This window comes from Trachurus trachurus (genome assembly GCF_905171665.1).
Source record: "Trachurus trachurus genome assembly, chromosome: 5".
NCBI classification, from domain to species: domain Eukaryota; kingdom Metazoa; phylum Chordata; class Actinopteri; order Carangiformes; family Carangidae; genus Trachurus; species Trachurus trachurus.
In genome coordinates, this window is record NC_139896.1 from 21,167,242 (window position 1) to 21,182,897 (window position 15,656).

Genomic DNA, 15,656 nt, shown 5'->3' on the forward strand with positions numbered 1-15,656 from the left:
GCTCACACACACACATCTGCAATATTATTTGCTTTGACATCAGCATGTAAGAGACAGCAGGGGGGAGAAACTTAAGAGAATGAGAAAAACAAAGGAATAAAGAGGCAGAAGCAGAGAATGAACGATGAGCTGAGAGAGTGAGAGTGAGGGAGAGTCAGAGAGAGAAATGAAAAGAAAAGAGAAGAGATGCTGATTATAGAAAGACTAATAATCACGACAAGGACAGGACAGAGGAGACGTAGAGGAGGCCAATGAGATGCGTCAGTGTCTTTCTGAATTATTTTCAATTTCCTGGTTTTATTCTTACAAACTTAGATTCTGTTTTTTCTGTTTTCAGTATTTCAGTCATCTCTCTATCCAATGAATAAATTACGTGAGACCAACACAGTCTAAGCACAGAGTAGACTGCTGGGGGTTATCGTGTCAAGACAAAACTCAGGATGATTGGGGTGTGCAGATTTAAGGCCAAAAACATGTAAACAAGTCTAACATTGATAAACTATGATTGATTATTACTTGATGAGAGGTGATGCTATTTTGCTTGATACTAATTCATGGGAACATGTATAAACTTAATGACTCTCTTTTTTACATGGACATCTTGTTTTAAATGTATGTTTGTTGTATGTCATGTATTTTTCGTTGTATGCGGAGCCCAGGAGGAGGAGCTGCAGCTAATGGGGAATAAAGGAATAAAATGAATATCACGTTCTACTGTCTCGTACTCTCTCTCTTTATTCTACACAACACAGACACTTTCTTCTGATCGCTCTCTGTTTCTCTCTCTCTCTCTCTCTCTCACACACACACACACACACACACACACACACACACACACACACACACACACACACACACACACACACACACACACACACACACACACACACACACACACACTGATATCCAGCAATGTGTAAATTCCCTGTGGCAGTGTGTAAAGAGCAGACACACAATACACTAGAGAGAAAGAGAGAGAGAGAGTGTGCATATTGTGTGTGTGTGTCTGTGTGTGTGCGTGTATGCTCATCATGAAAGGCCACAGAGACAGAGACGTTCCCTCATCGACAGCCTGCATCCACGTGGCAGAGGACACATATGTATTCATACTGTATGTATCTGTGTTTGTGTGTGTGTGTGTTGGAGAGAGAGAGAGTTTGTGAGGGTGTCACTCGGCCTTTCTGCTCTGCTGCGTTTGTCACCTCTGCCAGCTTTGGTGCTGCTGAACATCCATTACTGTGTCTGTGGTCCGGGGTTCATCCATGTGTCACTGCACCATGCACACACTACAGATGGACAACTCTCTCTCTCACACACACACACACACACACACACACACACACACACACACACTCTCTCGCTATCTCTGCGTCCTCGTTGTTGGAGTTACAGCAGCTTCACGAGGACGTTTGCTTTTTCGGCGACAACACTGAGTCACTAATGGGACGTCTGTCAGGGTGGAAATGGAAAATCTGTCATGCAGAACCTGACAAAGACAGTTTTGTCTTTCATCTATTCAACTCTGGCAGGGAGCGAAGACAAAAGTCTGTTAACTCTGAATAAAGGCGCGGAGTGACAGCACTGGCAGGACATGAGGAAGATGAGTGATGAAAATAACCGTCGCAGCGGAGACAGTAGACGGAGGAGTGACGGATTTAGATCTCAACTAGGTTTAAATCACAGAATCCCATTCCCACTATACTTTCATGTACAGGTGGGTATCTAATAAAACCATACAGTGTGACAGAGACAGTGAGAAGAAAGATTGTATTAAAGGAAGATAAGACGTGATGGATGGACAGAGGAGGTAGAGAGAGAGAGTGATGAAAGTCCATGAGAGAACGGCACGGATCTAAAAGAGAACAATAACCTCAGACAAACAATACGACTGGAAGTTATGAGCATCTTCATAATGTTTGTTGTCGCTGTAATATTTCCTGCTCGAGCCTCACAGTCAGCAAATAATCTGAGTTCATGAAAACACCATCCATGTAGAGTTTCCTCCACTGCTGCCGGCTGCAGGACTAAGGTTTAATGAACTCCACTGTTGTTGGTGGAGAAAAACCAAATCTTCTGTTTTACGGTGGTTTCATTAAGGGATTTTGGAGACAGTCAGTCATATGCACAGTTAAGTGTTGCTATGGTTACTGCTCTACTAAATATGACGACTGTGCTTGTCCATATTAACAAGCATAGGAGTGGAAACTGTCTAGCTCTTTCCGGTCAACCTGTTATTTTACAGACCAAAAAACTAAAAAAAAAAAAAAAAAAAAGCTGTTAAATGGACTTTAATTTACAGTATCAAGCACTTTTCTAGTCTTTAGGACCACTCAAAGCACTTTACTCTAAAGTTACACACATATTCATACAGCACTTGTATTGCATTGTGATACTATTCACACACTGATGATACATTGGGGGCATGTTTTGGGTTCAGTATCTCTTCAACATGTGGACTGGAGAAGCCGAGGAACTGTGAACTATGCTCACCAATTTCTGTCCAATTGCAGTGTACTGGGAAAATACACGTTCTGGGGCCTGTCCTTCCTGTCCTGATCTGTTCAATGTTGTAAAACTGTGTATGGTAGAAACTTGACGTATGTGACGTGTGTACCACAGGTGCTGGAACATTGTGGCATGTACATGAGCAGGCTCTTGTCCCAATGTCATTACGCTTTTTCCAACTAGTGACTATGGCTGTTGCTAGTTCAGGAACGTCCAAGTGAATAAACCGGAAAGGCGCTCATCTTGTTTGCGAGTACTACTCAGTTTTTGAAAATTCCCACAACAGCAGTAAACATGCAGGAGGAATTCAACTCCCGAGCCAACCACATTATCCGGGTTATTGAGTTAGTCTGACTTTGAGAAATCCAGCATGTAACATGTTCACACTTTTAGTCTAACACAACGTCATTTTGAGATGACTAACAAATCTGGACCAGACACTTGTGCAGAGTAGATGAATCTAAGAGCAAACTGCCCTCAACAGAGAATTTAAAATGAAATGTAAAGAATGAAAACAAAATATCCAAGAATTGACCCCTGAGGAGTACAGGCTGAAACTTTGTCTCCAACATGTTTTTGAGACGATAGCAGGACGCTAAACAGCTGCAGGTGATTGGCACTTTTACATTTGTGCATGACTAAACAATAAAATGTCTACAGTTAAAAGTCTGATATTCTGAGCTGCTTACCACATAGAGCTGCTTCCACAGTAAGGCCCATTCCTGCAGCGTCGACGTCACCTCTGTGACGATGGGGTCTTCCAGAGGCACCACCGTCTCATGTGGCCTGGACAAAGATACAAATCACATCTGGTTGATTCACAGCTCCACTGCATTCAGGGGTGAACATGTGAAAACAGCCTTGAGATAAGTTTTAAAACCACTGAACTTCACTGAGCCAAGTTTCACACAGAGACTCTGACACTGACGGATTCATTTTACCAGTCTGCCAGTTTATCCAGTTTCTTTAGTTGCACATAAAAAAAAAACAGTTAACAGTTCAATGTAGAGTAGAAAGCAACATGTGGGTGAGGTCGGAAACCCAAAAAGGGCTTATGGAGTGACCCCACACTGGTATTACTTTTTACTTTTGCTGGGTAAAAATAAATACAAGAAAAAAGAAAAAGGAAAAAAGGAAGAAGAAAATAGCATAAAAATGTCAGGATAAACAGTTACATAACAAAACGCTAGACATACTGTAATACTACTAGTAATGTCATTGATAGTTTCTGTTTTGTGTGTTGTATCAGCAGACTCAGCCAACAATGTATAAGTAGTAAATCCTCTTTTTTTTTGCACTGATTTCTGTGTAAAAACAGTTTTAGAAGCAGGTGTGACTGAAAGTGTCACTTCAGTCGTCAGTGTATGAGATGTAGGATAAGTCTCTTCTTTCCCCTCATAGACCTATAGTTTAGTTTACTCTAGAAATAAAAACGTACAGGATTTTAAACATGGTGCTTTTATTTTAACAGACATCATTCAGACTGTGGCACTGATGTTTTTTACCCCAGTACAATCTCAATTTTGTCTTCAGACTTTACTTTACTTCTTAAATCCAGGTGAGTGGGAGTCGGGTCTCAGACTCGTGGAACACCCTGTGTGATAATTATGTTCGGCTGCAATAATACCTGAGCCGACAGCACTTCCTGTGCTGCGTGCAGACTGTCCTTATGTCAGTGAACTCAGCACCAGCGGAGGAGCAGGGCCTCGTTCACCTCACTGCGTTGGAAATCATTGTGCACCAACTCTTTCCCTCCATTGTTCTCTACCTTCTCTCTACACGATTCTCACCATCAGGGAGATGTTCGCTAAAGCTGAAAGCTGAGTCACTGTCTCAGCCCAGGAGTCATGAATATTAGAGTGACTCTCTTTATCCTCTCTCTCCTCCCTCCCTCTTTCTTCTCTTCCCTCCCTGACTCTTTCTTTTTTACTCCTCTACTCCTCTCTCTCTCTATCTCATAACTGATTAATTAATAAAAGCCTGTGTGCTAGATTAGCCGATCTCCCAGCTGAGCCATAGCTGGCGGCCACTTGGTGATTTCACCCACATTAGTTACACTTGTATCTCAGACGCTTCTCCTCCTCTTCCCCTCTGTTCTATTTTTCACTCAATATAATCTCTCCCTCCTTTAACCCTCCCTCCTTCTACTTCCCTGCCTTGAATTGTTTTTTCCCCTTGTTCTGGCACATTTCCATCAATCCTCCTCTTCAATCATTCTTCACTACCATATTACAACTATTCCTTCCCTTTTCTCCTCCTCCTTCCTTCTTTCCTGCCCTCCCTTCTCTTTATGTACAGATGTGTGTTGAAGGACACCCTCTATTCTGACTGGTTGCTGCCGACCCGCGTCATAGCTAATTACCATAAAGTTAACCGAGACTCAACTTCTCGTCTGGTGACGTTTTGGACGCTTTGGGAGTGCGGATGACGGCAGTTGACGCTTTGGTCGCTGGGCTCTCACTGAAAATGAATGACTTCTGGCGTTTTTGAAGCTTTGGAAAGTTTTTGGTGTGAACGCAGAGTAATTCTTTATGCAAGTTTTTTATTTTTAAACACACTTCCTGTCTGAAGAGTGATTTCTGGTGATGTCTTTTTGTCTGTGCTGGGCCACAAAGGTTTTTAATATTCTGTCTCTTGGAAACTTTCACTGACTTTCACTGAGACATGTGGCTTAAAATACAGATTCCTAAAGGATTAAATCATGTTGAAGAAAAAAAAAATCTGAGCAGCAGTTTGTTTGCAGCTTTTATGCCATGACGACGATGTGAGTGGGAAATTCTACTGACAAGATGATTCAGTCTTTTATTTGAACGCTGCTGATTGGATTCACAAACCAAACTGGATGTAAACATTTGTGTCAGTTTGCGACTGAGCTCACGGGTTCGATCTTGTTACTGTAGATGAGAGAATCTGACGTGTTGTATCTGCAGCTCTGGACTCAGCTTTATTGTTTATGTAAAATAAAATGATGTATGGCCTCTCTCCTGAATATAGATAGACACAATATAGAAACTGAAAAACATGAAAACAAACAAAAAAAATCTCTATACATATACAGTATATATATATAGAAAAACAAAATCTGGCTGTAAAGTGAATGTATTTACTTATTTGTTATGAGAATATACATTCATTTTTTTCAAATAATAGAGTTTTGTACAAAACTTGTAATTAATTCATATTAACATGCCACCCCCCACCCCCTCCCTCCACACACACACAGGCTCTGGTGTCAGAGTTGAGTACCATCAAACTCCATATGCTGACATTAACCTGAGGGTCAGATTTGGGGCTGTGGTCATTTGCCCACACTGATCTTAATGGGAGGTGACGGTCACAACACTGCACTGCGTAAAACACACACATTTACACACACACATGTGCTAGTTCTAAAATTAGTTTTCCTGCAGCTCTCTGAGAAGAGCCCTGACAGACAGGAGGGTCTGGGTGTAGCTGAATGTAACAATATTTCTCATTATTTCTGCACATACGTGTTAACATGGAACAGCTAGATATCCAAAACAAACACAGAGACAGAGAACCTTCATTGAAGTGAGTTATTTTTCATTTGAAACAAAACCTTGTATATGCATCTCCACTGCCTCTGGTCAAACAAATATTTTATCATCATCATCAGACAAATTCACCAAACAAAGACTGAGCTGTGATCTCAACTGTATCACTTAACGACTTGTTTTGAAGATAATACTCTGGCTTTTGCTTTTATTTCAGCCACAGTGAAATGGGAAGATTGGAGACTGTTCATGTGTGTTTTTGAAAACATCTTTCATACACGTGTTTGTATAGTAGCCTATGCTGGAGTGAGTGTGTGTATCTTACCATTTGCATGGATGCAGAGTGTCTATGTGTTTATTTGTCTCTATAGATGTGATCCATAAGAGTGGGGGTTGTTGGTCACTGATATTTTTAAATGTCAGATCGTACAGTGAATTCATCCTGCAGAGAATCAGACTGTGACTGTTGTTGCTGCATGTCTGTGTTTCCCAGGAATTTACTAAGCAGCATTGTCCGGATGGGGCGACAAAATTAAAATATTATCATCATATTTAACCATTTAAAATAGATTATTAATCCACATTTCACTGTGAACATTTAAATCAAAACCCTGGAGATGATGCTGCCTTCTGCCTACTGTTGAATGTATTGATACTGTTAAGCCACCAGAACAAAACAGAGGAACTTTTTTTTCTTCCAAGTGATGAAATCAAATATAAACAGTTCAGATAAAGTTTGAAGATCATTACTACAGCGTCTGTCCTGTTGAGAGCTGAGAAAACAAATGGGATGTTCAGAGTTGTCACATTTATATCTGGGGCGTATTGATTGATGTCCGGATGTCAATCATGCATTGAGTTACATTCCACCTTAAATCCACTTAATTTCAAATGTCCAGTAGCCACTGCTAGTGAGCTGCTCAGTGAATTGATGAAAGGTAAAACAACAACAACAACAACAACAACAATCCACTCATCTGACAGTGTCTTTGTTATTTGTTGCAAATAAAAGCTAACCTAGCTACATGTCTTAGCCCAGACAGGTAGCTTAGCAATATTTTCAAACCCTTGTCTGTTAGCTTAGCTAAGTACTCATAGCCTCTCCTGGTAGTTTAGTTACATTTTCACATTCTTGATTGTTCTATCTACATTTTCATAGCCATATGTTTAGCTTGGCCACTGCCTGCACTGTAACTTTGTTTCCACTGTGCCTTAATTTCTTCAACACAAGTCAATTAATAGCTCATTCAAACACAAGCTACTTCATGTGACTTGAGGTGACTGATCTAAGGAAAAATCCCGTCTGTGAGGATTAGAAACCACAGTTCAGTGTCTGTTGACCTTCAGATGTATCAATCTGATACTCACACTGGACTCCCTCATTCATATTTCATTGTCTCTCGAACGCCTGACACGACACAGCAGCCACCTCTAGAGATACCTGCTGCAGCCTCTGCTTCAATGTGGATCATTTATTCGTTAAATACTCAGCTTTGATTCAGCTGAGATTCACTCACTCACTCACATCCCCACACAACAATTGCAGACCCACTTATTATTTGTCATCCTGCACCAGCCTCCTTGATTCAGTGAAAGCCCGTCCCGGTGTCTCCACTCGGAGCTCTGTGTCTCTTTGCCCTGGAGGTCTACTTAAAACAGTAGATTCACTAATTCCAATTAATTTACTCTCTGCCTTTAATTAAAAAACTCTTACGCAAATCGAGACACGCTATGTAACTCTGATTAATCAGAAGTTAAGAGGGGAAAAAAAGCTTTTCCAATCATTATGCAAATGTATTAAAATATGTACTCTTGAACTTGGAAAGGAATCAGGAACAAGGAGGTTCATACCTTATTTAGAGAGAAAAGGTCCCAACACAATGAGATTTCATTCAAATTACGCCCTAAATGGCTTTAAATGCAATAAGTAGAAAAAAGCCTCTGGGCTCTGTGAGTGGCTTCACCCCAGACAGACGAGCAAGACACTGACAAACACACACTTTTCACACTGTGCATGAGGCTCTGAAATCTTTTCCACAGCCTGACGTCTCTGAGAGCCACAAACTGGAGGAACGTGACCATAAACATGTTTGGAGGCTGCAGGGTCTGAGAGGTAAAGCTGGTTAAGATTCTTTTCAAGTGGAAACAAGGAGGGAAGTGAGGGACAACCGGATCAGGCTGAAGGGAATGGTAAAATATATCAGAGACTGGAAAACACTTAACTTAACTAACGTAACTTTTTTTTTTTGCAGTCATTTGTATGGGGCTACATCCACACTACAGTATTTTTTTTATTTTAGCTCAGAAACAATAAACTAACAACTAACACACCTAATGCACACATACGTTAGTAAACACATACACGCGTGTGTGAGCAGGTGTTAAGAGGACCTTCAGTAGGTCATTGACTCTGCAGTTGATTAGTTAAAATGTAACTGGACAACAAACAGCTGCAGCAAAAACACTATGACTTCATTGTGTTGTATGGGAGTTTTCAATAGTGTTCAATGAAAACGTGGAAGTTTGGATATAACCATCATGTTTCCTACGATGGCGTTTATAACGTGTGAACCATCATGTTGGTTTTTGTATTATTAATAAATGTTTACTTCCTAGCCTTTCCAAGAGCTTAAGCTGTCGCTGTGTTTACAAGACAAGAGGCTTCAACTCGTCTCTTGAGCAGCTGCGTTTTCAGGAATCATTAGAGGCTATGAAACAGACCGACTGGGGCTGTTGGTAAGTAAAGGAATGGTGTCTGACGGCGAACTCACATCCTTTCTTCTGGACTTGTGAGTAAACTGCTGTTAATACACTATAGCAATAGTGAAACGTACAGCTCCTAAAATAACCTTTTTCTCACATTAAACAGCCTGAAGACACTGAACTGTATCAAGTCTTGTGTTTCTCTCTGCGTCTGCTCACCTACAATAACTTCATCTTGTTTTAAAACAGGGTTATGGTTAGTGATACAGTTAAGACAGGACATGGAAAATGTTTAGTAAACAGCAGCTTGAACTGTACTGAGTTCATGTCACTGGATGTGAACTCACCCTCTGTTGGTGACGATGGCTTTCTTCAGGTGAATGTAGTTGGCCGGGAAAACTCCCTGAGGAGACAGAAACAAAAGGAAAACAGTTCAAACTTTCCTCTCTTGGACTGTGAGTTATACCATACATATCCACAGGCACCACAGACATTAACATAATATATACCCACAGCGTCAGGAGCAGAGGCTGCTCTGGTACCTCACCTCCTGCATAATTTCTTTTTACAGTGCCACCTCATTAAAAGTAGTAACATCTTCCATCTGGTAGGTAGAAAATTCATAGACAAAAAATGCCTCAGTTTATATTCTAATTAACACAAATTTTTATACATATTGTGAACTTATTTGCATTTTATGTTTTATAGCAGTGAAGAAAATAATTTTAATGTATATTCCGTGAAATTCTGCAGCTTATTCTCACGTGTGGTGTCAAAAACACTTCCAATCTCATCAAATCCTGATGATAAAACAACATGAAGCTGCACAAATGGCAGAAAATGGATGGATAGAAAAACAAACCATGTAACGTCACAAGCGTTTTGCAGCATGAGAGAATGATGCGAGAACAATTTTATAGGATTCACCCTGTGGCAACAACAAATGACCTCTTGACCTGGTTTTCCCCACAGTCATTATGCCCGAGGGCTCAAAAGTTGTTGGTTTTTTTAAAACTAATATCTCATTCAGTGTAAAGTAACAGTGAAGTGGGTTCACACACCATTGGTCCCCAACCTGTAACACACACAGACAGAACATGCAGCAGCCTGTGTGAGTGTGAAGACTTGAAGCCCTGTGCTACAAAACATGTGCAGCGTCTCAGCGGTGCACTGCTCAATAATTCATGTAAGACACTGTGAAGGTCATAATGGAAGCTGCTGGCATGCTAGACAGGTCACTTCACCACTAACTCACACTGCAGCGCTAAGCTCTATAGCAATACCACAACTGCTTATATTTCTCCTCCCATTTTATACCAAACAAAATGGCAAAACTTCTTTTATCTTGATTTCTGGGTAATTGCAGTTATAAATAGCAGGGGAGCTGCCGGGGTGTTGTATGGTACCAATTAACTGCAGTAACACACAGGGGATTTTCAACAAACGTACTGTTTATAACTTTACTTTAGCACTGTGGTCATTGCACGAGACAGTCACTGCACACAGGCTGCAGTAACATGACACTTTACTCCTGGAGACATCTGTCACTCTAATGTACATTCAACTCACAGTGTCTCATTAGAATTTGTTTATGTATAAACTCTACATTTTGCAGTTAATGTTACTTTGCCAAATCATTGTATCTTTACAGGTCCAATATTTTACACTTTAATATCCTGGTACTCAGTGCCTTTCTGTACAGCAAGTTAAGTAGAAGAGCTTCGGACTTGATGCACAAACTATCCAAGTCTTTGTTTCTATAAAGGTGCTACAACAGGTCAGAAATCTCCACACTTCAACTACTTTCAGGAACTGAAAGCTCCAGGTTTTCCTCTTCTTCTCCACACCTGATGATTGTTTTGTTATGACATCACAAAGACGTGACGCCTGGTTTCAAAGCCCAGTTTATGAATACAGGCTGTGTGCATTTCTCTGTGGACTGGAGGCTTTGATATTTTCACAGTAGTAACGTAGAACCTAGACCTGCTCTACTATCATACTACATATATGAACTACCATAACACTGTGTGGAGCTTTAATGTTGCCACACAGTAGATGTGAATCACTTATACATAGATCCACCAACTGTGGCTGCACTTTTTTCAGTGGTGATTTTCTCTATTTGAAATGAAACTATTTGCTGTGAGCTGGGTTCCTTTTCTTTATCTTTACACAGTATAAACTTTGAATACTGAATTCTTTCTCAAATGTGGAAGTGATTAAGTAAAATCTCTGTGTCAGAAGCGGCTGGGAGAAACTGTGTGACTGCAGAAAAGAAGAAGTGTACGAGGTGCTGCAGAGGTCTGCTGAGGGAAACCTTCATACTGGAGGGATTTCATTCATATTCATATTCTACAGCATGTTTCACTGAGGAGAAGAAGAAGAGCAGAGGCAGGAAGTCTATTTTCAAACTGTGTGTCAGTGTGTGTCTGTGCTTGGTTGCGAGTTCATTTATGCAAATCCTTGTATACACTACTGTACAATAATATGTGTGTGTGTGTGTGTTTTCTATTTGTGAGTAAGCCAGTACACCAACGCAGAAACTGTATGTACAGTGTCAGTTGAGGTGCCAGCACTTTTGCCTCTGTGTGTGTGTGTGTGTGCGTGCGTGCAGACGTATGTGCTATGTGTGCTCTGAAAGCATGGCCTCCGGCGGTTTTGGAGAGAAAGCCACCCAGTGCCATCATGCATAATAACCCAGCTGTCTTTAAGGCAGCGTTTGAGCTGCTGCTGCTGTCGACAGAGATGTTCTCTGCTGCGCTCTGCCTGTCAGACGACTCTGAGGGTCAAACACAGCCTGATGAAACACGGGGGAACACCTTCCCCTGCTCTCCAGAATGTGAATGTGTTATTACAGAAAGGCCTATCAAACAGAGAGACACGACAAACGCAGCGGTGCTAAGCAGAAGGAGGTTTTCTTGTGGTTCTGCCTCTGTTACCTGTCAGGACACTGATCAGCTCCTCATCGTCACACCGCCTCCCAGCCCTAAAACCCCTCAGGACTCAAGCTTCTCCGTGATAAATCTATTTAACCTTTTTATTGTGACTGGAAATAAAATGCCACCGCTATGGTCCTAAAGCACTGTGTTTTGTTCCATGCAACTTTCTGTCTGCTACTTCACAACATTGCACCAGGTTAATTTGGCATTGATTTCCAGCTCCACGTGAATGCAACAGAAACACATACACACAAGGATACAACAGCACACAGCCCAGAGCTGTTGTCCACTCTGTGTTATTGATAGTTTTACTTCACTTCTTCCAACTACAGTTGGTGTGAATGTGAGACGCCAATGATTTACAATGTGTTGAAGTTTCTTGCTCTCCGGCTTGGTTGTGTTTTAACAGTTTAACTCGGATTTTTATGCTTTTAACGTCAGAGGAATTGAGCTAATTTACAACAACTCACGGTTTATTAGGAAAGAGGTAGAGCAGATCAGGCTGAGATAGTGCTTTCTAGACACAAAAGAACATTTCACTTGTCAAAGCAGGAAACTGCACAAGTTAATTAACACTGATTTACACTGTGATACCAGAGCCACTTCGCTTAGTACTGAGACAAGTGTCCCCACAGTGAGATGTGGTTATCAGACTTTCATCACCTGTATCCAGACTGATCGACAGAAAAAATATCTGTCCACTCTCTCACCATTACTCCACTGAAGCTGTTGCAGATCACAACTACATGACTCAGCACAAAACCATCAACCCTTTATAATCGAGTAGAAACAGACACCATCATATGTTCCTGGGCACAAGGACATCATTTACCCTTCCAGAGTCTAGATTTACCTATACTGTCTGAACAATACAGTAACAGATACAGTTCATGGTTGTATGACTCATCCTACAGTATGATACTAGATTTGAATACAACCAAGTCCCAGTTACATAATCAACTCTTAAAATGAGTGATCAATCTCAGAAACACAAGAGGAGCCACAAATAAACGTACAGTAATAAACAAAGCTGCACCTCATTTTAATGAGGCAAGAATCAAAATGTATAAAAGACATCAGATGTGGACCAGGTAGTATGAGCCACGCACACGCACACGCACATGCAAGGTACATTCTGCCTCTGCTTCGTTAGCTGTGGATATTTATTAACAGGTCAGTGCATTCAGAAAGCCTCAGGCACTTCTGTGGTGCTACTGCTACCTGGTTCAAAGTGTATGTGTGTGTTGTTCCTGATTTAGCTGCATTGTTGAAGCACTGGTTCTCTTTAACAGGTCATCAAATATAAGAAATAAAGTCATGTAGAGAGAAATGATGAGAGAGAGAGAAGCAAAAAGCATAATAAATGATACAGATGCAGAAATAGGAGTGAAAAGGGGAATAGGGAGAAAACAAAAGAGGAACAAGGCGGCAGGAAAACTGTCATCCAGCCACAAATAACACACTCCATGTGCGGCAGTCAGCTGCACACACACACACACACACACACACTGTACGGCGTCACCTTGTTTTGACCCGTGTTTCACAGACTTCAGACACCAATCATGATGTGATGCACCTCAACAGACACTCACCGAAAATACAGGCGACAAAGACAGTGAGTTGGTTGTTAGAGGGAGAGAAATGTACAGACAGAGGGAGCAGATACAGAGGAAGACAGTGGAGGATGATTATAATAGAGACACATAATTACGCAGCCCTCTCCAGCCTGTGACTCCCAGCAGATGTTTACTGTTTACCAAAGACACATAACAGCCAATTGTTTGCTTCCCACAATTGTCCAGGAGACAAATCCAAGCAAATACAAATAATGGTTTATTATCCACCTAAATACCCCAACCGCTGCTGTGTGATGGGCTCTATTGTTCATATAATGTGTAACTGTAAGTGTGTGTGTTTGTGTGCGTGTATCAGTTTATATAGGAAATGTTTTCACACTATTTACATTTTTATGTTCTGTTCTTTCCAAATTGTTATAACAGATTTCTGACACATTTCATTTCATGGATTCTCAGTTATTAATGACTTAATTCACGGATCAACTAAAGCTGATGTGTTGATCCATGAGAAGATCTAAAAACCATTTCAGTGCAGTTTTATATCTCCTCTCAGGCTTTTCTCTGGAGCTCTAGGTACAACAGGTCAGTGTCAGCCCAACAGGAGAGGGGAGGCCCTTGTTTTCTGAGTGATAAAAAAAAAAAAAAAAGAAAGAAAGAAAAAAAGAGCAGATTTCAGGCGTAACCCTCAGATAAACCAAACCCTGCAAGTGTTGGATGTTGGGTCCAGGTGGGTGGGGCTTGGTGGCTGCTTTGTTGTGACATCACAAAGTCACAGGAAGTCCTGACAGATGGTTTTAAGGCTCAGTTTCCGAATACTGTGTGCATGTGGACTGAGCCTTTGATACTTACTTTGATACAGTATATCAGAGCTGCTCTACAATCACACTACACATGAGCATTTACCTTTATAGTGTATGCAGCTTTAACAAAAACATCTGCCTGTATGGAGCTTTAAATTAAGGATGTGAGTGTCATTGTGAAGTTTAGAAAGTAAAAATGTGCTTAAATTATTATTATTATTTGGTAAGTGACTTAATAAACTTAACATATCACCATATTGTCATCATGATGCTTTCCCAATTTGCTCAAAGGTTCAAAAACCTTAGATTTTAAACAAGCTTCTCATCAACAGGTGAAAAATCAGTATGGTTTGAATAGTAAAAAGTTTGAAACACTCATTAGATCAAACCTTTAGAGGTTGAGGAGAAAATGAAAATGTTCTCGAGTGCGGCTCAGCGTCAATCTCTTGAGAAACCAGCTGAACTCTGCACTTAGTTACTCACTAATGTGCATCTTCAGAGTTACAGTTTATAATTTGAGAGTGGTTTTGAGTTCAGTTACAGCAGTGAGCACAGACCCAAGTCCATTATGTTAAAATGAAGTTAGACCCGGAGCAGATGTCGTCCGTCTCCCTGCAGGTTAATGTGAGTGTCTTTACTGCAGCTCTAAATTATTCACCACGTCTCCGTCTTTAACATTCACTCCATCTGTCTCACTCTGACTGTCATGACACAACAGTCTGATCCACTGCTCCTCCTTCTATGTCTCACTGAACTTTCTCTATCTCACAGTTGATGCAAAAATGCTTCTGAAAAAACAGTTCAAATAATAAAACCTCAAAATTCAATCCATGAAAACTCATCAGACACATGACTTGTGTCTGTTGAGTCAGTTTAAAGTCAACAACCAACCTCTTAACTCAGGTGACTCACTGCAGAGAAATCCGGAAAAAGTGAAAGTATATTGATGAAGAAAACTGAATAAGATAAAATGGTGATTCTGAGCATTAACAGACTGGAGCTGTGGTCACAGATCCTATCAGCTGGAGACCTGCTGATATTTGCTCTTAATAAAAAAGCAGCACTTTCCTGAACTTCTCTCAACTCTCTCTGCTGCTTTTCTTCTTCCCAGAGACACTAAATTATTGATGGTCTTTGTAACCTTCCTGCTGACCAGAGGTTTGAGGCTCCAGGCTATAAATGATTTAACTTTGCGTTTTTGGACACAGACACGGCTCAAACAGGGAAGATGCTGATTCTGCCGATGAACTCTTCTAGTCAGAAGAGACACAGATAGATAGATAGATAGATAGATAGATAGATAGATAGATAGATAGATAGATAGATAGATAGATAGATAGATAGATAGATAGATAGATAGATAGATAGATAGATAGATAGATAGATAGATAGATAGATAGATAGATAGATAGATAGATAGATAGATAGATAGAGTTACTATGTTGACAGCACAGAAAAGAACATGTCGTCTAAATATGCAAAAAAGTAAAGCTCATCACTTTCATATTAACATCTCGTGCATTAGGGCAGTGAGTCTAATCTGAGGAGAGCACACTGCCACATCTCCATGAGACTATCTGTCAGAAAGAGACGGCTTGAGTCCCAGCATGGGGACAG

General features: G+C 40.7%; 1 protein-coding gene across 3 annotated transcripts in view; it reads right to left on the minus strand.

The window, feature by feature from the left end:
* Nucleotides 1-15,656, minus strand: part of LOC310986494 (dedicator of cytokinesis protein 3-like) — a gene marked incomplete at both ends in the record, with an annotated part of 178,753 nt that overhangs the window by 67,165 nt on the left and 95,932 nt on the right. For all 3 annotated transcript variants that reach the window (XM_083972425.1, XM_083972424.1, XM_083972423.1), the window contains 2 exons: nt 3,195-3,291; nt 9,071-9,126. In XM_083972425.1, the coding sequence (XP_083828551.1) occupies nt 3,195-3,291; nt 9,071-9,126 (153 nt within the window). The remainder of the gene's footprint in view (nt 1-3,194; nt 3,292-9,070; nt 9,127-15,656) is intronic.